At 36.5% G+C, this 22,866-nt stretch overlaps 1 protein-coding gene across 1 annotated transcript in view; it reads right to left on the bottom strand.

Annotated features, from left to right (window-relative positions):
- Window positions 1–22,866, bottom strand: part of HMCN1 (hemicentin 1) — a 496,417-nt gene that overhangs the window by 263,727 nt on the left and 209,824 nt on the right. Inside the window, exons 10-11 of the mRNA XM_053606928.1 lie at window positions 20,669–20,790; window positions 15,226–15,501 (exon numbers count right to left, since the gene is read on the bottom strand). Coding sequence (XP_053462903.1) covers window positions 15,226–15,501; window positions 20,669–20,790 — 398 coding nt within the window. The remainder of the gene's footprint in view (window positions 1–15,225; window positions 15,502–20,668; window positions 20,791–22,866) is intronic.

Below are 22,866 nucleotides of genomic sequence, written 5' to 3' on the forward strand. Positions count from 1 at the left end.
ATGCAAAAATAAAACTAAAATAAATATAAAACTAAAATAAAAATAAAACTCTAAAATCTAATTCTTTAACCTTTCCTTTTAATGTTAAAGACATTTCAATGTTTCTTTTTTTCTAAGTTCTAGAGAGAACTCTATAGGTATTCTTTCCACCTATAGTTAAAGTGCTCTAAAATCTTTATAACATATAGATGCCTTGGATGAAAAGTAAAAGAAATTGAAGGCAGAGCAAGATGGAGCCCGAGTAACAGCTTCCTTGCATCTGGGCACCGTGAGCCTGGGGAGATAGGACTCCAGGCATTTCTGGCTGGTGGGATCTGCCTATCATCACCCCTGTGAGGATACAGAGTCAGCGAGAGACTTCTGGACCCCAAGAGGAGGACTAAAACAGTGGAAAAACGGCAAGTGGTCATGTGTGTTCAATCCGTCTAAACCCACCCTCAACTGTAAGTTCAGTAGCAGCGAGACTGCAAACCAGAAAGGCCTTACCTGTGAACTGTTTTGGTGTCTTTGGACTTGGCACTCAGTTGAACTGCCTTGGGGAGAGCCTGAGCACAAGTGTGGAAAACTTCAGCCGTTGTCTAGGGCCCCAGTCTGAGCCGCTGAGCCAGACGGAGCTAATAGTGTTTGGCTCTGGGTCACAGGCAGCCATTGTGAGCGATCTGCCCCGGCAAGCTCCGCCCTCAGGGTCGCAGAGCTAGAATCTGGTGGGAGCTGGTAACCCAGTAACCGAGTAGCCTAAGGGTGGGGTCTGAGCCGCCTTGCAGCCCTAACCCTCAGGGGCAGAGTGAAACTGGTTTTGGCACACTGGGTAAGTGGATAGCCACTTCAGCAGTGATTCCAGTGACAAGCACTTGCCTGGGAAAGCCTCTGCTCAGCAAGTTTAGAAGTCCAAAGTGCCTTTTAAGTGGGCTGAAGAGAGATTTAGGGTGTCTACCTGCTGGGGTTTGAGAAATCAGCAGCCTCCAGTTGTATCAGAACTGTGATTAACATCTCATACCCCAGAAGACCACATGTTGCCCAGACAATATTCAATAACATATACATACTGCTTTGGTTTTTTTTCTTTTCTTTTTTTTTTTTTTGGTTTGGTTGTTTTTTTTATTTATTTTGATGTTGTTGATGTTGTTTTGTTTTTTAATTTCAACCTTTTCCATACAGATCCTTTCTCTTTGTCAATTTTTCTAGTTTAATTATAATTTCCCATTGCTGCCTTTTTCAATAACTAGAACTTCATTTTTGCTAGTGTTTTTTCTGCTATTATTTGGTTTTTCACCCAATTTTATCCCTTAAAGTTTTCTGTTTGCTTGTTTTGGTTTGATTTATAGCATTTTTGTCTTTCCTCTCTACTTGGTGGAGGTGGGGTACTGTGTCTGATCAGGTTAGCAAAGAGCTGCTGACCTCAAGGGAACCAACTGGGCACCCAACTGGACACCCCCAGAAGGTAGGGTTTTTTTTAAGGTTGTGTCAAAGTACCCTACTGTACACCTATATTGCTCTGTCTCCCTCTTTCTGTGCCTCTCTTATTTTTGTCATATTCCTTTTACCCACCCCCTCTCCTTTCTCTATTTTTCTTTCTTTTTCTTATCACTCGGTCCTCCTTTCTTTCATCCCTTTTTTGCTCTTCAACCTTCTTACGCTTCTGGACCTGTAACCCTAAGTCCACAGGCACGAGAATTTAAAGAGCAAGAGGAAGTGAAAGGACAATTAGGGCAAGGAAAAAGATAAAAGAAATCACTCATGAGGAAGAATCAGCAGAAAAATCCAGGCAACATGAAGAACCAGTCCAGAACAACCCCGCCAAGGGACCATGAGGTAGCTACTACAGATGATTCCACCTATAAAGAAATGTTAGGAATGACAGAAAGGGAATTTAGAATACACATGTTGAAAACAATGAAAGAAATGATGGAAACAATGAAGGAAACTGCTAATAAAGTGGAAAATAACCAAAAGGAAATCCAAAAACAGAATCAAATAAGAGATGAATGATATGAAGAATATAAAAAGGATATAGCAGAGCTGAAGGAACTGAAACAGTCAATTAGGGAACTTAAAGATGCAATGGAAATTATCAGCAACAGGTTAGACCATGCAGAAGAAAGAATTTCAGAGGTACAAGACAAAGTTCTTGAGATAACTCAGATAGTAAAAGAGGCAGAAAAGAAGGGAGAGAAAGCAGAACGTTCACTGTCAGAATTATGGGACTTTATGAAGCGTTCCAACATACGAGTTATAGGAATTCCACAAGGGGAAGAAGAATGCCCCAGAGGAATGGAAGCCATACCAGAGAATATTATAAAAGAAAATTTCCCAAATATCACCAAAGATTCTGACACACTGCTTTCAGAGGGCTATCGGACCCCAGGTCACCTCAACTCTAACCGAGCTTCTCCAAGACACATTGTGATGAACCTGTCCAAAGTCAAGACAAAAGAAAAGATTCTGCAAGCTGCCAGGAGTAAGCTCCAGTTGACCTACAGGGGCAAATCCATCAGAGTGACAGCAGACTTCTCTAATGAAACTTTCCAAGCAAGAAGACAATGGTCATCTACCTTTAATCTACTTAAACAGAACAATTTCCAGTCCAGAATTCTGTACCCTGCTAAGCTAAGCTTAAAAATTGACGGAGAAATCAAATTATTTACAGATATGCAAACATTGAGGAAATTTGCCACAACAAGACCAGCTCTACAGGAAATACATCAACCTGTTCTGCACACTGACCACCACAATGGATCAGCATCAAAGTAAGAACTCAGAAATTAAAGGACAGAACCTAACCTCCACACTGATACAAAAGATAAAACTAAGCAATGGACTCTCACAAAATAAGACGAATAGAATACTACCACACTTATCAATTATCTCAATAAATGTTAATGGCTTCAATTCCCCACTGAAGAGACATAGATTGGCTGACTGGATTAAAAAACACAAGCCATCCATTTGCTGTCTGCAAGAAACACACCTGGCTTCAAAAGACAAATTAAAGCTCCGAGTCAAGGGTTGGAAGACAATTTTTCAGGCAAATGGAATTCAGAAGAAAAGAGGAGTTGCAATCTTATTCTCAGATACATGTGGATTTAAAGCAACTAAAGTCAAAAAAGACAAAGATGGTCACATTATATTGGTCAAGGGAAAAATACAACAAGAAAACATTTCAATTCTAAATATTTATGCACCCAATTTAAATGCTCCCAAATTCTTGAAACAGACCTTATTCAGTCTGAGCAATATGATATTTGATAATACCATAATAACAGAGGACCTTAACACTCCTTTTACAGAGCTGGACAGATCCTCTAAACAGAAATTAAACAAAGATAAAAGAGATTTACATGAGACCCTAGAACAACTGTGCTTGATAGACACATATAGAACACTCCACCCCAAAGATAAAGAATATACATTCTTCTCATCACCCCATGGAACATTCTCCAAAATTGATCATATCCTGGGACACAAAACAAATATCAACAGAATCAAAAGAATTGAAATTTTACCTTGTATCTTCTCAGACCATAAGGCACTAAAGGTGGAACTCAACTCTAACAAAAATGCTCGACCCCACCCAAAGGCATGGAAATTAAACAATCTTCTGTTGAATAACAGATGGGTGAAGGAAGAAATAAAACAGGAAATCATTAACTTCCTTGAGCATAACAACAATGAAGACACAAGCTACCAAAACCTGTGGGATACTGCAAAAGCAGTTTTGAGAGGAAAATTCATCGCTTTAGATGCCTACATTTGAAAAACAGAAAGAGAGCACATCAACAATCTCACAAGAGATCTTATGGAATTGGAAAAAAAAGAACAATCTAAGCCTAAACTCAGTAGAAGAAAAGAAATATCCAAAATCAAATCAGAGATCAATGAAATTGAAAACAAAAGAATCATTCAGAAAATTAATGAAACACGGAGTTGGTTTTTTGAAAAAATAAATAAAATAGATAAACCATTGGCCAGACTAACAAGAAATAGAAAGTAAAATCTCTAGTAACCTCAATCAGAAATGATAAAGGGGAAATAACTGATCCCACAGAGATACAAGATATCATCTCTGAATACTACCAGAAACTCTATGCCCAGAAATTTGACAATGTGAAGGAAATGGATCAATACTTGGAATCACACCCTCTCCCTAGACTTACTGAGGAAGAAATAGAGCTCCTGAACAGACCAATTTCAAGCACTGAGATCAAAGAAATAATAAAAAATCTTCCAACCAAAAAATGCCCTGGTCCAGATGGCTTCACTCCAGAATTCTATCAAACCTTCAAGGAAGAGCTTATTCTTGTACTGCAGAGATTATTCCATAAAATTGAGGAAGAAGGAATCCTCCCCAACACATTCTATGAAGCAAACATCACCCTGATACCAAAACCAGGAAAAGACCCAAACAAAAAGGAGAATTTCAGACCAATCTCACTCATGAATATGGATGCAAAAATTCTCAACAAAATCCTAGCCAATAGATTACAGCTTATCATCAAAAAAGTCATTCATCATGATCAAGTAGGCTTCATCCCAGGGATGCAAGGCTGGTTTAACATACGCAAGTCCATAAACCTTATCCACCATATTAACAGAGGTAAAAATAAAGATCACATGATCCTCTCAATAGATGCAGAAAAAGCATTTGATAAAATCCAGCATCCTTTTCTAATTGGAACACTGAAGAGTATCAGCATAGGTGGCACATTTCTAAAACTGATTGAAGCTATCTATGACAAACCCACAGCTAATATTTTACTGAATGGAGTAAAACTGAAAGCTTTTCCTCTTAGAACTGGAACCAGACAAGGTTGTCCTCTGTCACCTTTACTATTCAACATACTGCTGGAAGTTCTAGCCAATACAATTAGGCAAGACAAGGAAATAAAGGGAATCCAAATGGGAGCAGAGGAGGTCAAACTCTCCCTCTTTGCTGACGACATGATCTTATACTTAGAGAACCCCAAAGACTCAACCACAAGACTCCTAAAAGTCATTAAAAAATATGTAATGTTTCAGGATATAAAATCAATGTCCACAAGTCAGCAGCCTTTGTATACACCAATAACAGTCAAGATGAGAAGCTAATTAAGGACACAACTCCCTTCACCATAGTTTCACAGAAAATGAAATACCTAGGAATATACCTAACGAAGGAGGTGAAGGACCTCTATAAAGAAAATTATGAAATCCTCAGAAAGGAAATAGCAGAGGATATTAACAAATGGAAGAACATACCATGCTCATGGATGGGAAGAATCAACATTGTTAAAATGTCTATACTTCCCAAAGCAATCTACCTATTCAATGCCATTCCTATCAAAATACCAACATCATACTTTCAAGATTTGGAAAAAATGGTTCTGCGTTTTGTATGGAACCAAATAAAAGCCCGTATAGCTAAGGCAGTTCTTAGTAATAAAAATAAAGCTAGGGGCATCAGCATACCAGATTTTAGTCTGTACTACAAAGCCATAGTGCTCAAGACAGCATGGTACTGGCACAAAAACAGAGACATAGACACTTGGAATCGAATTGAAAACCAAGAAATGAAACTAACATCTTACAACCACCTAATCTTCGATAAACCAAACAAGAACATACCTTTGGGGAAAGACTCCCTATTCAATAAATGGTGTTGGGAGAACTGGATGTCTACACGTAAAAGACTGAAACTGGACCCACACCTTTCCCCACTCACAAAAATGGATTCAAGATGGATAAAGGACTTAAATTTAAGGCATGAAACAATAAAAATCCTCAAAGAAAGGATAGGAAAAACACTGGAAGATATTGGCCTGGGGAAAGACTTCATGAAGAAGACTGCTATGGCAATTGCAACAACAAAAATAAACAAATGGGACTTCATTAAACTGAAAAGCTTCTGTACAGCTAAGGAGACTATAACCAAAGCAAAGAGACAACCTACACAATAGGAAAGGATATTTGCATATTTTCAATCAGACAAAAGCTTGATAACTAGGATCTATAGAGAACTCAAATTAATCCACATGAAAAAAGCCAACAATCCCATATATCAATGGGCAAGAGACATGAATAGAACCTTCTCTAAAGATGACAGATGAATGGCTAACAAACACATGAAAAAATGTTCATCATCTCTATATATTAGAGAAATGCAAATCAAAACAACCCTGAGATATCATCTAACCCCAGTGAGAATGGCCCACATCACAAAATCTCAAAACTGCAGATGCTGGCGTGGATGTGGTGCGAAGGGAACGTTTTTACACTGCTGGTGGGACTGCAAACTAGTACAACCTTTCTGGAAGGAAGTATGGAGAAACCTCAAAGCACTCAAGCTAGACCTCCCATTTGATCCTGCAATCCCATTACTGGGCATCTACCCAGAAGGAAAGAAATCCTTTTATCATAAGGACACTTGTACTAGACTGTTTATTGCAGCTCAATTTACAATCGCCAAAATGTGGAAACAGCCTAAATGCCCACCAACCCAGGAATGGATTAACAAGCTGTGGTATATGTATACCATGGAATACTATTCAGCCATTAAAAAAAATGGAGACTTTACATCCTTCGTATTAACCTGGATGGAAATGGAAGACATTATTCTTAGTAAAGCATCACAAGAATGGAGAAGCATGAATCCTATGTACTCAATTTTGATATGAGGACAATTAATGACAATTAAGGTTATGGCGGGGGGGAGGAAAAGCAGAAAGAGGGATGGAGGGAGGGGGGTGGGGCCTTGGTGTGTGTCACACTTTATGGGGGCAAGACATGATTGCAAGAGGGACTTTACCTAACAATTGCAATCAGTGTAACCTGGCTTATTGTACCCTCAATGAATCCCCAACAATAAAAAAAATAAAATAAAATAATAAAAATAAAAGTAAAAGAAATTGAAACATATGATACTCACTCACACATTTTATTGCATGGAATTGAAATGATTTGTAACTGAAACTTGCCCCCAACTGTGGAGACAGTAAACTACATTTGGCAGATAACTTAGGTGAATACCAACATTTTCCTAGATGAAAATCTAATTTAGTTATCAATTAACATTCAGCATTTATGCTTTTTAGACATTGCTTTGGTTCAGAAAGGATTTAAAGCAGCTTATTCTGTGATATAGTCCTATAAAATTCCAGATCCTTAAGCTTTCAAATTTTTGTACTGTCAAATGTTCTAACTTGACACTCACTTAATTGCTTTATGACACTTTTTAATTTACAAAGAACTCCCTGTGGTGGATACTTGTTAACCACCCAAGAGATTTTTAAAATATGTAGAATAACTTCTGAAATTTTATAGATAGGAGGCAATCCTCCCAAGTTAAGTAGAACCATTATAAGTATTCCTGTCTGAAGATCAAGTTAGGTCATTACCTCAACTCTAAGAGTCTTTGGGTAAATTCCATACACTTACCATTTTTCTTTTGTTTTGTTTGCAGTTTTTTTTTTCGTTTGTTTGTTTTGTTTTTTGGCCGGGGTTGGATTTGAACACACCACCTCCTGTATATGGGGCTGGGGCCCTACTCCTTTGAGCTACAGGCACCACCCTATACTCACCATTTTTAAAATGAATCTTCTCAAAAGTAAACTTTTCTGCTAGTGAAGTTTTGTTAATGAAAGTAAATTCTGATCTCATCATAAGCGATTCAGGCATGTGCTATAATATTCTTTGGGGGTGGCATGTTTGAATAAAGATGGAAGAAACAGCCAAAGTGTAAGAATATCTATTTTTCACTACAAATGGCAACAGCTCAAAGGGGTTAGCTCATCAGCAACCAGAATTAAAAGTGATACCCTGCACAAGCAAGAGAGGTCCATTCCCAAAGGTGAAGCAGTTCATAAATCACAGGATGGGAGAGAAAACGTCACTAGAGAAGTGTTTTTGTTTTTGTTTTTAAATGAGTGAACTGCAACATGACAAAGATAACCAAAGTCAAAGTGTGTAATACATGAAAGCTAAAGTTAATCAGAGATGCCACCATGGACTTATGGTATATGATATATGATTTTATGTTTACATAGAGTGGCAGTTTCTCTTAATGAAAACATATTTAAATTATTTTTAAAAAGCAATAATTTTATAGCATGAGCTGATACAATTTCTCAGTTATCTATAACTGAAAAGAACTTCTACTACTCAGCATGCAGTAATAAAATTGACACCTAACTTAACGAGGGTTGCCAACACATAAACCTTATGAAAAGTTATCTTCTCCAAAACAAACTTTTTAGAACTAAACTTTTTAATATTTAAGGATCACTAGATCATTAATTTATACTCTGAATTTTTCATTTACATAAATCAGATAAGATGTTTTTTCTCATGAATTGATGTTTGAATTTAAAACTAATTTTAAGTCCTATTGCTTTCTTTTTGAGAGGCATTATTTGTTAATATATATTCTTATTTTTAAACTTTAATTTTCTTAATTGTTTTAAACATATAAGGGATAAAACACATTCACTAGATGTTTAGAAAACAAAGAAAACATATTACCTATACATAATTCAATCCTGCAATAAAATTAATGTGAGTATTTTAAAAAACAGGGGAGGAGAATTGGTAAGTTCCCACCTAATGGACACAATGTAAGGGTATATGGCACATCTCTTGGGTGAAGGGCTCAGCTACAACTTAGACTTTACCTAGCACACCCAAATAATATAACCTAACCATTTGTACTCTCATATTAATCTGAAATTTAAAAAACTATTTACACAGTTTTAAAATAATCCATTCTTAATAAGTAAATTTTTTCACATAAAGTATAAGTAAAAAAATGACTTATGGTTCCATTGCCCCCAGTCATTCATATTCACATTTTTGTACATATCAATCTAGTTTCTATCTTTTTTCTTCTAGAATGACAGTGCTGGTAAATAAATTAAAATTTTATTTCAGGCAGTTAATTTGAATTTTAAATAATCATTTTAAGAAAGCTATGTGTTTGGTATTTTTTCTGAACCCTTAAACACGTCTTTTTAATGGCTTTTCCTAGGAAGGAAAAGATTCTTGGAACCTTTTCTGTCAAAGCTACATGTATCTTTCCCATTATTGTGCCAGTTGGTGGTTCTCAATTGCAAAAAACAGAAACCAGGATAATTAAATCAGAAAAAGAATTCACTGGAAGCATAATTTTTGAAGTATAGAATCAAAAGGAGACTGGATATCAGGTAGAAACCAAAAGAGGTTAGGCAAGTAAGAATACAGCCAACATCAGTCTGTTAAAATTATGGGGAAAGGCCACTAGAACATTTGTTTCTGATGCTTCTGGACTCTAAATTCCATGTTGCTGCCAAAATTAGAATCTTTTAAGTCTTTTAAGAGTCTATGGTCTTGGCAGGAGTCAAAGTCCCACTGGGAGCACAAGAGTGGCTGGCTTGAGGTCATGAGACTACTAGGGGATAAAAAAAGGGAATTATCTGATCTCACTTGTTTTCTGCTTCCCACCAAGATAAATAATTACTCTCCAAATTAGAGAAAATGTTCAGACTTTAAGAGCCAAAATATGATAAATATCCACTACAATCATCGTCTATCCTTTAGAATATCTGAGAAGTCTGACACTAGGTCTGATTTTATCCCTCTCGTTTAGTCTGTATGCTAGTGGAAAGTGTGTGTGTGTGTGGGGGGGGTCTTCACACTAGTAATTTCAAATTTTAGCCACTATGAGTCTAGATGAAGTTCTCCCTTTGTTAACCTTGCTTGAGTTGCTTACCTAAGATATTTTTTCTCCCCACAACAGTTTTCTTCAATTATATCTTTAACTATTTCTTTAGTTTCAGTTGTCTTGTTTCCTAAAAACCTATACATTTGATACTATAGTTTCATTCTGTTTTTAATTTCTACTTTTTAAAAAGTCATATCATTTAGCTTTTAGTTCTTTTTCTCAGCATTCTGATAGGTTTTGAAGTTTATATACTACATCCCTGATTTTATTTTCTTTCTTTTTTTTTTTTTTTTGGTAGAGACGGAGTCTCACTGTACCGCCCTCGGGTAGAGTGCCGTGACGTCACACGGCTTACAGCAACCTCCAACTCTTGGGCTTACGCGATTCTCTTGCCTTAGCCTCCCGAGGAGCTGGGACTACAGGCGCCGCCACAACGCCTGGCTATTTTTCTGTTGCAGTTTGGCCGGGGCTGGGTCCGAACCCGCCACCCTCGGCATATGGGGCCAGCGCCCTGCTCACTGAGCCACAGGAGCCACCCCTTTTTTTTTTTTAAAGACAAAGTCTCACTCTGTTGCCCTTGATAGAGTGCTGTGGCATCACAGCTCACAGCAACCTCCAGCTCTTGGGCTTAGGTGATTCTCTTGCCTCAGCCTCTCAAGTACCTGGGACTACAGGTGCCCGCCACAATGCCCAGCTATCCCTGATTTTATTTTCACGTGTCATAAATTCTGCTCTTTAGTGCCTCCACTACAGATTGGCACTACTATATTGCATTTTAAAAATCAAATCCTTTCTTAGTTCTAGCATCACGCTTGTTATTGTCTTTTCGTCTTAGCCAGCTCTTCCATTATGCTACACTTTGAATGTGTCCCCCAGAATTTACATGTTGGAAACTCAATCCGCAATGTGACAGTGTTGAAAGTAGGATTTAATGGGAGATGCTCCACCATCATGAATATATTTGTGCCATTTTACAAAGGGACTGCTGGAGTGAATTCATTCTCTTGCTCTCTTTGTCTTTCTGCCTTCCACTATGTGACAATGCAGTGAGAAGGCCCTCATCATCTGCCAGAGTCTTGATCTTGTACTTCCCAGCCTCTAGAACTATGGACCAATAAATTTCTGTTCACTCAAATTAATCAACAGAAAAAGGGGCAATAATCCCATCTATCACTGGGCAAGAGACATGAAAAAAGCCTTCTCTAAAGAATACAAAAGAATGGCTAACAAATATATGAAAAAATGCTCCCATCCCTAATCATCAGAGAAACGCAAATAAAAACAACCCTGAGATCTCACCTAACCCCAGTGAAAATAGCCCACATCACAAAGTCTCAAAGCTGCAGATGCTGATATGGATGTGGAAAGAAGGGAACACTTTTACATTGCTGGTGTAATTGCAAACTAATACAATCTTTTTGGAAGGACATATGGGGAATCATCAAAGAACTCAAATTAAACTTCCCATTTGATCCTGCAATCCCACTACTAGGCATCTACCCAGAAGAAAAAATCCTTTAATCCTAAGGACATTTTCACTAGACTGTTCATCACAGCTCAATTTACAACTGCCAGATTGTGGAAACAACCTAAATGTCCACCAACCCAGAACTAGATTAACAAGCTGTGGTACACGTATACCATGGAATACTATTCAGCCACAAAAAAGATGGAGACTTTACACCTTTTGTATTAGCCTGGATTGAGGTGGAACACATACCTTTTACTAAAGCATCACAAGAATGAAGAAACAAGAATCCAATGTACTCAATTCTAATATTAAAGCAATAGATGATCTCATATAAGGTGTAGGGTAGAAGAATGAGCAAGAGTGGGGTGGGGAGAAAGGAGGAGGATGTAGGTCATTGTATATGGCACACCTCTTGGGGCCAGGACACAATTATAAGAGGGACTTTACCTAACAAATGCAATCAGCATGACCTAATTATTTGTATCCTCAATGAATCCCAAATAAATAAATAAATTTATTTTTATTCATATAACTTGCTCAGTCTCAGGTATTCTGCTATAACAGCCCAAAACATCTTACAAACACTCTCATTTAAAAGCATATAAGTCTTTTTGAAAGACATAGGTGATACAAAACATTTTTTCCTCAATCTCTAAAATAAACTACTTTCCAAGTCCCTATTTCTTCTAAATCTTCCTTGCACGTCTTATTTTTTTCTCAGTATTTGTTCTCAGGCTCTATAGTTTATTTTTTCCTTTTCATTTATTTTAAAAGTTTTCTATTTATTCACCCTCAACATGGATGTATCTATCCAAATTAAGTGTCTTTCAACAAAATGTTTGGATGGACCTGGATTCATTCTCAGCCTTCCATCTCTTCCTGTTGAACCCCCTTTTCAACTCTACAGCTGAGTGATAGTCTCATGCACATAACTCCTTGCCCAATCCTCACCTATCAGGCTTTTGTGGCTGAGATGTGATGTTCCTCTCTGCTACTGTCTGTCTCTAAAGTTCCTGACATTCTTATCAGTGTTTCTCTTGCTTCCAAATATTTTCATTGGTGGGAAACATTTATCCCAGGTTGCAATTTTTTACCTGAAGTCAATTTGCCTGTCTGTTTTCTGTACTGCTATTTTCATAAGTAGATAGAGCTATGAGGAAGCAGCATCCTGGATTCCTCAAAGAATAACATTTTTTTTTTTTTGAGTAAATTGAAACAGGAACAAAGATACTTCCTCTATCATTTTCACATGAACAGAGAAAAGACAGTGATCTTAAAATAAGAATATTATATATATGTAAATAAAAATCTTTATTTAGATAAGTATTCTTATATTTATATACTTTTATGTACATATATGTATATATATATTTTTTTTTTGGCCGGGGCTGGGTTTGAACCGCCACCTCCGGCATATGGGGCCAGTGCCCTATCCCTTTGAGCCACAGGCGCCGCCCCTATGTATTTATATTTTTAAATGTAATTCCTTAAGAATTTTTGTGGCTTAAGTACCATTGTTTTTTAGTGTTCTTCAGTTTTGTCTTTTTGAAGTCTTTATAGATTTTTATTGTTAGGTAAGTTTGCAATAGTAGACCTATGCTATTTTAAACCAGAATATTCTTGCTATTTATATTCTGTAAAACTACTACAAAAAATTTATAGAATCTGAATTTTTTTTTATTTTTGGGGATTCATTGAGGGTAGAAGAAACCAGGTTACACTGATTTCATTTGTTTGGTAAAGTCCCTCTTATAATTGTGTCTTGCCTCCAAAAGGTGTGGCACACACCAAGACCCCATCCCCCTCCCTCCTTCCTTCTCTGTGCTCTTCCTTTCCCCCACTCTTTAGAATCTGGATTTTTAGAATCTGGATTTTTAACTTTTATGAGTATTCCAAGTAGAAATAGTTCCTAAACACAACTGTGGAAGCATAGCAATATAAAAAGGCTATAAATTAAGCCACTGATTATATATTATCTTATAAGCAAAAAGAAATTGTTTCTAAAATATGTATTCAACATAAGTAATTATTTTGTCTATTATGATTTCTAGAACTATTTTTATTTTTTTAAACATTTAACTGAATAAAATTAAGTTAATTTGTAATTAAATATTTAATGTCAATAGTTTACAAGCATCTCATTATTATCATAAACTATATACCTCTAGGTGTTACAGTTTACTTCATCAAACATCCACAGTTTTTCAATAATGCATTCAACCATAAAATAATACATTCAGATCGCTACAACTTGCTATGGTCTCTTGTTTTTCATAAGAGAGTCATCAATTCTAGAGTATCAAATTTAGATATTGAAAACCTCCTTACTTATAAAAATTTGCCCCTAAAAAAATCAAGGCCAACCAGAGAGGCCATTAAAGAATGCCTCTTGACAGATTTGCACTAGTGATCATACAGAACATCCAGTAATAATTTAATATGACATGTTTTCTGTATTTATGTGTTGTGTATCACACATATATAACATGTCACTTCAGCACTTATTTAAATTGTTGGGTAATAAGGACTTTATTTTACCAGCAAAAAGAAGGGGATCAAGGGCCTCCTTTAAAGATACACATTTCTAGATCGCTCTGTAGAATGGATTTAAACGCTATTTTTAGAAAATGTTCATGGAACCACTTAAGAATGCAGATTTCCAGGCCCTTCCCGCCAGACCAATGGTAACAGAATCTCTGGATATGGGCTTAGAAATCTGCTGTTTAAAAAAAAAAGTTCCATAAAAGTTTGAGAATCATTGCTCTAACGCACTAAATAGAATATTAATGGACTAAAAAGTTAATTGGGTAAACAAGGAAAGCTCTGATTGTATTTTACAATTCACTCTAAGAAACTTCAAATAAAGATCCATGATCAAATTCCAGGAGTCCATTAGCATTTATTTTATCTGAAACAATCAGTTTGGTAAAATGGTTCCAGAGTTCTAGTAACCTAAGTTGCTATTTGGATTGACTCAAATTATCTAGGAAGTTTATCTGAGAGCGTTACTTCAGGCATATTAGGAAGTTGTTTCTATAACATAACCAAATGGCTAGACCCAATTCTGGTGTAATCAGTCTCCCACATGAAGGATTTGAAATGAAATAGTCTGCTGAGGCAGCAACTAACCTTTCAGCTTAACAGTGAAAAACTGCCAACAGCAATTTGCTCATTCTATTAAGATTCCCACCGTGACTATGGACATTTAGAAGCCAAATATGATTCAACTGAAAGAGAAACTCTGGAGTAGTTTCTGATCTTCTTTCCTACTGAATAATACATATATTTAGTAGCTATTAAACTACATTAATAATACACTTGTTTTCAGCTATCTGAATATTTAGCCTATGTAGACACAATTCAAAATTGACTTGCCTTTTGTTTATTTTCAATAAGCACGCCTTTGTTTGTGTGTATGTGTAAGACAAAAAGGTAAAAACAACTCTGCTTAAGTTTCAATAAAATTTCACCCATGTGAGAGACATCTGAAAGCCTTATAACAATAAATTATTATTAAATGTAATGAAAAAGTACAAAAAATGAGACCCCTGTCTCTATTAAAAATAGAAAAAAACTGAGTCAAGAGGATCACTTGAACCTGAGTTGGAGGTTGCTGTGAGCTATGACGCCACAGCACTCTACCCAGGGCGACAGCTTGAGATTCTGTCTCAAAAAATAAATAAATAAATAAATAAATAAATAAAATAAAGTAAATTAGCCATATGTGCAATTATACAGTATTTAAATTAGGAAGAAAATTTTTGAATCAATTATTAATTATATTTTTTAAATACACTGAAAAGATTAGAGAATTTAAAGCTAGCAAATGATCCAAAGATGATTTTTATATTCCCTTAGTACAGAAATCTTTAACTAGAAGAGTCAGCTGTGATCGTACCTCCTTGCGAGTGATGTTTAGTTTCCAGTTTAATCAATGTGAGTACACTGAAGACCCCCAAGGAGGTTAGCATTCAAAACTGTGATTGTTTAAGTGGATCTTCTCCTTCTCAGCCAACTTGGGGAGACAGAGATCAATGGAGAAAGACAGAAAGAGACCGTGATCCAGAAGTCCCCATCAGCACAGTACCTTGCACTGTGAGGAACACAGATGCAGCTGCGGATCCACCTTCGCTGGAAACCAAGCAGTGATACTCTCCGGCATCGCTGAATTTCACACCCCTTATCTCCAATGAGAGGTTAGCCAAGGTCCTAATTCTTGCTGGTTCTGTCAATCTGACATCTCTGTCATTCCTCTGCCAGGTTTGATTGTAATCTGCAGCACTGATGACAAGACATATCAAAACTGCTCTCTCTCCAGGAGCGACTGTAACATTATTAGGCACTTGGATGACTGGGGGAGGCTCTGTGTGAAAACAAAAGATGCAAATCGAGAGACGTCAAAACCATTTAGCTCACTTACAGATGTGGTTTAAAAACTGCAAGGACACACAGAGTGGTATAATGGAAACTGGATGGAGACTTAAAAGAGGGATGGGTAAGAGAGGGTGAGGGATGAAAAATGACCTGTTGGGTACAATATACACTATTCAGGTGATAGGCACAATTAAAGCCCAGACTTCACCACTGGGCTTTATCCATGCAATGGAATTCAACTTGTACCCCCTAAATCAGATGAAAATTTAAAAAAACTGAACGAGTTATATGAACTATCTAGTAGGAACAAAGCATTACAACAGAACTTATTGATTAATCCATATGTTTGGGAACCCCTACAAATTATCATCTGTTAAAGGATGCTTTAAGAAGCAGTGCACATTTATATACCAAAGTATACTCGAGTCTAAATCTACAAATTATAGACATGAGAGTCGAAGAGGTATGGAACTGATTTAAGAATGCAGAATGAGGCAAACTTTTTATTTCAGTTAAAATGAAGGTAGCATTTATGGATTGCTAAATTTAAAAAATATATATGTCTAGGATTTTAAATAAAATAGAATAGAAAGAACAGTCTACATAGGAATGACAGTATCAGGTTTAAGGGGGGTTAAAAAAGAATCCTAATTCAGAACACACAGGACAACAGTACAGGCAGATGGGGATGGGGAAGAGTCTGATCTAAAAAGGCCAAGTGAACAGTAGGAATAGACCATTAATAAAATGAAACACACAAAGCCATGTGTACAAAAGGGATTGAGTACTGCATGCACATTTCAAATGTGGTCAAGAGCCATTTACTAATTAAATATTTAACCAACATTTCTACAGAGACACACTGTTCTAGTTTGTTTTAAGAGTGAATCTTAATTCCCTCTGTACAGCTCATTCTGCCCAAATGCTTTAAAATGATCTCCCATCGTAAGCCATTTTAAATAAAAACTAGGGTGATCTATGTTAGGTGAGAATCCAAGTGTCTGTTTTAGTTTAAATAAGAGAGAGCGTCAGCTATTCCAGATCAAACTTTACTCCTGTGTTATTGGAAAGAATACATAAGTGCACATAAATATCATAAGCCCGTAATGTAGACTGGAAGCAAATATGCCAAAGCCATGCTGGTTATCTCCAAGTGATGGAAATGTGTGCATTTGCCATATCTTCTGTTATACTTATCCCTGTTTTCTAAACATTTTATAAGTAGTATATGCTATTTTAAATCATAAAGAGATAAACATAATTCTTTGTTATTCTGTTATGTTTTTAAAATCTCATATGAAAATCGCTGGTGAATCCAATGGAAATGGTATATGACAAAGTTAGGAAGCTTTGATTGGACTCTGGCTAGAGTTGACAGATCAAATACAGAGCATTTTCTTAAACTTGAATTTCAAATAAACATCAAATAATATTTTAGTATGTCTCATACAATATTTGGGACATACTTACATGAAATTCTAATTTAACTAGGCATCCTGTGTTTTTATTTGCTGAATCTGGCAATTATAGGAAGCCTTGTTCTACCCCGACCTAGCTGTGTGACGTTAGAGAAGCCAATTTACTAAAAGTTTTGTTTCTCTATATGAAAAGTGAGATGACTAAATTATTTTAAGGATCCTTTCCAGCTTTAATGTCCTAAGCTAACCCGCTGAAAGTTAGGCTCCCTTCCCAGGGCATCCTACATCTGACCACCACTTAATGAGGACAAAAGACCCAGTTTTCCTGCCTCAATTTAGAGCTGTCTCAGATCCAGAGCTCCCTGTAGGCCCTTTTTTCAAGAGCAACACAGTTCATCTCGTTTTCTTCACTCCCTTCCAGTTGCTTTTCCTTGGAGAACTGCCCCCCACATCCTCCTGCAAGCAAGACTCTGCCTCAGAGTCTATTTCCTTTCCAAATATAAATTCAAATAAGTAAAATGCCAACTTTCTAATAACACACATGGACAGATGAGATTTGAAATAATAGCATGTAATACCACCACTGCATAAATATCTTGAGATGATTAGACACGGAAATATTTATAAATACATGAATAAATTAGGTATGGATAGAGAAGCAATGAGGGAGAATCATAGCAGTGAAGAAGCCCAAGAGTATAAGAGACAGCTATTTCTAAGTGAAAGAAAGCTTGACTGAGGCTAGGATTAGGGTACCAGAGAAGGAACCTCGATACTAAGGGAGGAAAGCAACAAAGAAGCATAGGCTTGGGGACATTAAGTAAAGACCACTTCACTGAGACTCAGGAGGCCAGGAATCTACTTCTTTCTGCCTACCCATCTCATCATAAATAGGTCGCTTGCTTGCCCTGGGCTTCTGTTTCTTTAGCTACAAAATGAGGAGATGGTAGAAGATTATTTCTAAATCTTGTCCAGGATTATTTCCATATCCTGTTCTAAAAGAATATCCTGTAATTACAGTTTAAGATTTCCTGACACTAACATGGCCCTGACAAGTTTTCTCTAGTTAGAATTTTACTTGAACCCAGAATTACAGTACTCCGGGTGTGTGTGCACACGCACATATGAGCACATATTTGAGGAATATGACATTCTGTAAAAAAATTCATCTCCATTTCAGAAAAGTACAATAACTTTGCAATACTACACTACCAAATATCATTTGGAAAGAATGAGTTTTCATGCTTCTACAGTTTTAGTCATCAATTTCTATGTATTTATATTCAATAAAAGCATAATGCTGTCTATATCCATTTTGCATTTAAAACAATCAATAACCAACAATCCAAATGAACCAAACTTCTTGAATATGTCAACTAGAAGAAAGAGTTTAAAAAATAGAAAAAGTGGGATAAGGTGTTGGTAGAAATTTAGCTTTTCCTTGAATGACTGCTCCTGGGTGTTCTTTATAAAATAAAACAATGTCAATAAGGACACAATAATATCATTAACCCATAATGCCTTGTTTCCTAACACTCCTTTACAAAATATAAGCTCTAATTATCCTGTGTTTCCAGTGTGCTGATAAAAAGTCACAGTAGGGTGGTTGCTCTGGACACAGCCTAGGATAAGGGAAATCCGGAAGTGGTGGGGGTGAAAGTCTGGTCCTAGGCAACAGCTACCCCAGAAAAAGATGGGCTACTACCATCAAGTCCAAAGGTGCATTTGCTTATGACTTCTGCTGTTCTGGTCATTGCCACTACCAGCAATGCTTCTGCTCCTTTATTTCGTATATAAATAAGTAGGGAACAATTCCTACTGTGCTTAGGCACAGTAAATTTCCTATTTATTTCATTGCCTAACTGGCACAGATCAACACGAAAAGAGCGTGTGTAGAATGCACACACAGAAGTCCCTGACTCCATAGAGCCAAATTCATAACAGTTCACAAGTTCTTACTGGCACTTCTCAGTTATTTATGTGAAATGTTTGAAGCAACTCACTCAAACCTCTTTCCCTGTTGTCCTCTTAATTAATATTTCTAGGAAAAAAATATTGAAGTGCTCTAGTGTTTGTTTTCCCAGAAGCTGAGGAATGTTGACGCAATTCCAATGCTTGTCATAATTGCTGGAGATGAAAAATGAATAGTTTGTGATGTATGTAAACTTGCTAAATTATTTATAAGACAAACTTTATTTTTCTAACAATAACAGAATACAAATAGTTTTACTGCAAGAGGAATATGCTTGTCTGACTTATATGCCTCTGCCTTAAAATTTACCTTGAACTTACTGATAGCAAACATAACCATTCTTAGGTTTCTAAACAAGTTCTATGATAATAAAGTTTCTTTTGTCTTAAACGGTCTCAAGAAAATACACATTAAAAATTGTTATAAATTCATTAGTAGTGATATTTAGGTCAAAATACATTAAGCACACAGAAACACTAGTCCAGAAAACAGGGAGAAAATAGTTCAGTCAAAATAATACTTTCAATAAATTATACATAAATGTGAAGTAAGTGGCTTACTCTTAATCTTAATCATTGATTATATATGGTAGTGCTTTTTTTCTCCTAAGAATTCTGTGAGATTAGAGGAAAAATTATTTTTTCATATCAATGAATTTTACCTTATAAAATAATATAAACCTTGCCTCCCATGTATTCATAGGAAACATACTATCTGAATATAAAATAAGTGGCATTACTTCTACCCTTTGTAAGGCCAATCCTGTAGCCACTGAGGGCTTCTGTTCTTTGAATATGATCACTTTCTTGATTGTCTTCAACTTAGAGGTCAGAATCGCTTCATAAGGGATTCTGGGATATGGAAGAGGGAAAGGCAAAGTTTAATCTTATTATTATCAAAATAGTTTCTGCCTTTAAACTTTATTTTCTCAAGGGAAAATGCTTTATGACTATTTCAAAAACTATTTGTTAATCTCTGACAATAATGATAAGATAATAATAGTAACAGTCATAGTCATAACAAGAATATCTATTAAGTGCTTCGATGTTCCAGGCTACCTTCTAAGAACTTTATACATAAATAACATCTATCTCTCACAGATTCTCCACGAGATAGAGACTGTCATTGTTATCATCCACTTTTTAATTTTTTTTTTTTTTTTTTTTTTAGAGACAGAGTCTCACTTTATCGCCCACGGTAGAGTGCCGCAGTGTCACACAGCTCACAGCAACCTCCAGCTTTTTTTGGGCTTAGGCGATTCTCTTGTCTCAGCCTTCCGAGTAGCTGGGACTACAGGCGCCCACCACAACACCCGTCTATTTTTTGCTGCAGTTTGGCTGGGGCTGGGTTTGAACCCGCCACCCTTGGTATACGGGCTGACGCCCTACTCACTGAGCCACAGGCGCCGCCCTATCACCCTCTTTTTTTTTTTTTTTTGTGGTTTTTGGCCAGGGCTGGGTTTGAACCCGCCACCTCCGGCATATGGGACTGGCACCCTACTCCTTCAAGAGCCACAGGCGCCACCCATCACCCTCTTTTTATAGTGAGAGAAACCAAGGCACTTAAGTCCTTAAATAATGAAGTCCCAAGGAAGGTCACGTAGTTGATATGAAATGAAGCAAGCAGAGATCACAATTCGGTGGAAAGAGAGAGGATGATAAAGCAATCATAAAGATAAATTTATAAATAGAAATTGTGTGGCAAACATCCTCTTTCCATGGCCACATTAATACTCAGGCAACTGCAAAAGAATGAGAGATAATTACCTGATACGTCAAAAAATGTCTGTGCCTGCCCGGTCCCCACGCTGCTGACAGCGATGCACTCATAGGAACCTTCATCAGACAAAGTGACCTTTTCAATATCCCAGTTCACAGTGGCAGATTCTCTAGAAGCCAGAAAATAGAAATCTTTTAGTTACTGTAAACCCAAGACCAAAAAGAAAGCCATGATCCCACAATTTCTTTTAAAGGGTTCATTCAAAAGAACAATATAAAGAAAATAAATTGATAAAACTACAGTTATTTTTAACTTACAATTACACACATAAGCTAGAAAGGTAAGCTTTTCTTCTCTGAGCAAAAGACCCAACAAAGACAATAAATACGCAGATTGCAAATTTCTTTAGGGAAACATTTTGCAGCTATATCAATATATTAGATAATAGAGCTGACAAAGAAACAGTAATTATATCCTCTCTCCTTCCCCAGTCTTTTCCAGTTTTGGGTCATGTCAGTAGGGATCTTGGCTAAAGCAATTCAGTCAGGTAATTTATAAGTTAGAAGGTAGGAAATCCACTTTTTGATTCTAAAATAATAAAGTCTAAAGTTTCTTTTTTTAATATATATGTTTTTGAATTTTGTATTTAATTGTTTTAGTTTGAAGGGCTTTTTTGTTTTGTTTTGTTTTGTATTTTTTGAGACAAAGTCTCACTTTGTCATCCTCAGCAGAGTGCCTTGGCATCACAGCTCACAGCAACTTCAAGCTCTTGGGCTTAAGCTATTCTCTTGCCTCCGTAGCTGGGACTACAGGTGCCTGTCACAAGGCTCAGCTATTTTTTTACAGATGAGGTCTTGCTCTGGCTCAGGCTGGTCTCAAACTCCTGAGCTCAAGCAATCTGCCCTCCTCAGTCTCTCAGAGTGCTAGGATTACAGGCGTGAGTCACTGAACCCGGCTTCCTTAAATTTCTTTTACACAAGCTCCACATAGGACTATATACCATATCTGCTTCAATCTACATATACAATGGAGAAAAAAACTGATCAGTTTCATAGTTAAATTCTATTTTCGGTTAAATCCATCTTATATATTATATATTCATTCATTTAATAAATATTCTTTTTTTTTTTTTTTTTTTGAGATAGTCTCACTCTGTCGCCCTCAGTAGAGTGCCATTGCATCATAGCTCACAGCAACCTCAAACTCTTGGGCTTAAGCGATTTTCTTGCCTTAGCCTCCCAAGTAGCTGGGACTACAGGTGCCCGCCACAACACCCGGGTATTTTTTGGTTGCAGTTGTTATTGTTGTTTTAGCAGGTCCGGACAGTGTTCAAACCCACCAGCCCAGGTGTATATGATCGGCACCCTACCTACTAAGCTACGGGTGCTGAGCCTATTTAATGAATATTCTTTGTTTTCTCACACTGTTTAAATTATTTCTCATTTTCTAGAAATGTCTTAGGAATAGATATTTAATCCTTCTTTAAAATAGTCCAATAGTCTGCAAAAATAGGTATTATCTTATTTTTAAAATGGTTGAAATGTCATAAGTATTTTCATCATTTTTCTCTTGTACTATCTGTAACTAAACATAATCTTTTAAAAATTCATGATGCAGGTATAGTAAAAAACTCACTTAAGTCATCTTATGGTTATCACCAAACATGCCATACCTATCATCAAAACACCATCAACAAATACTGAGCTCTTAATTTGTATTTAGAACTGACCTAGGAGGTCATTAGAGAAAGTTAAGGCATAGGTTCCTATTATCAGGAAAGTGAGAAACTAAGCAAGGTCACTGTTCCATATATTTTTAAAGGACCAGGATGTTCACTTCAGCTAATGTGGTTTCCTTTCGATTCTGTATGCCCTACATGCCCATGATTCTCATAGTCATAGTCAGGAAAAAAAAAAGTCTTATCACCTGACTCTATACTGCATTGATCATTTTAGCTGTACCGCGAATGCTTAACAGCAGTATACTCAGTATAAGGTTATAAATGTCATTTTCTAGAAGTTCTGGTAAGTTCCAGGATGATAGGGATTTGAAATACATACATCTTTGGTATTTTCTGCAGTGTCTACTTCAGAGATGAGAATATAGTAGGATTCATTAACAACTTAGATTCACGGAAATTTTAACACAGAAAGTGATCATTCTTCTAGACTTAGAGCCCCCTTTTTACAAATGAGAAAGTTGAGATAGCACAACAAATGGACTATAATTTACAACACGTTAAGGT

Source organism: Nycticebus coucang, chromosome 10 (assembly GCF_027406575.1).
Source record: "Nycticebus coucang isolate mNycCou1 chromosome 10, mNycCou1.pri, whole genome shotgun sequence".
Classification (NCBI taxonomy): domain Eukaryota; kingdom Metazoa; phylum Chordata; class Mammalia; order Primates; family Lorisidae; genus Nycticebus; species Nycticebus coucang.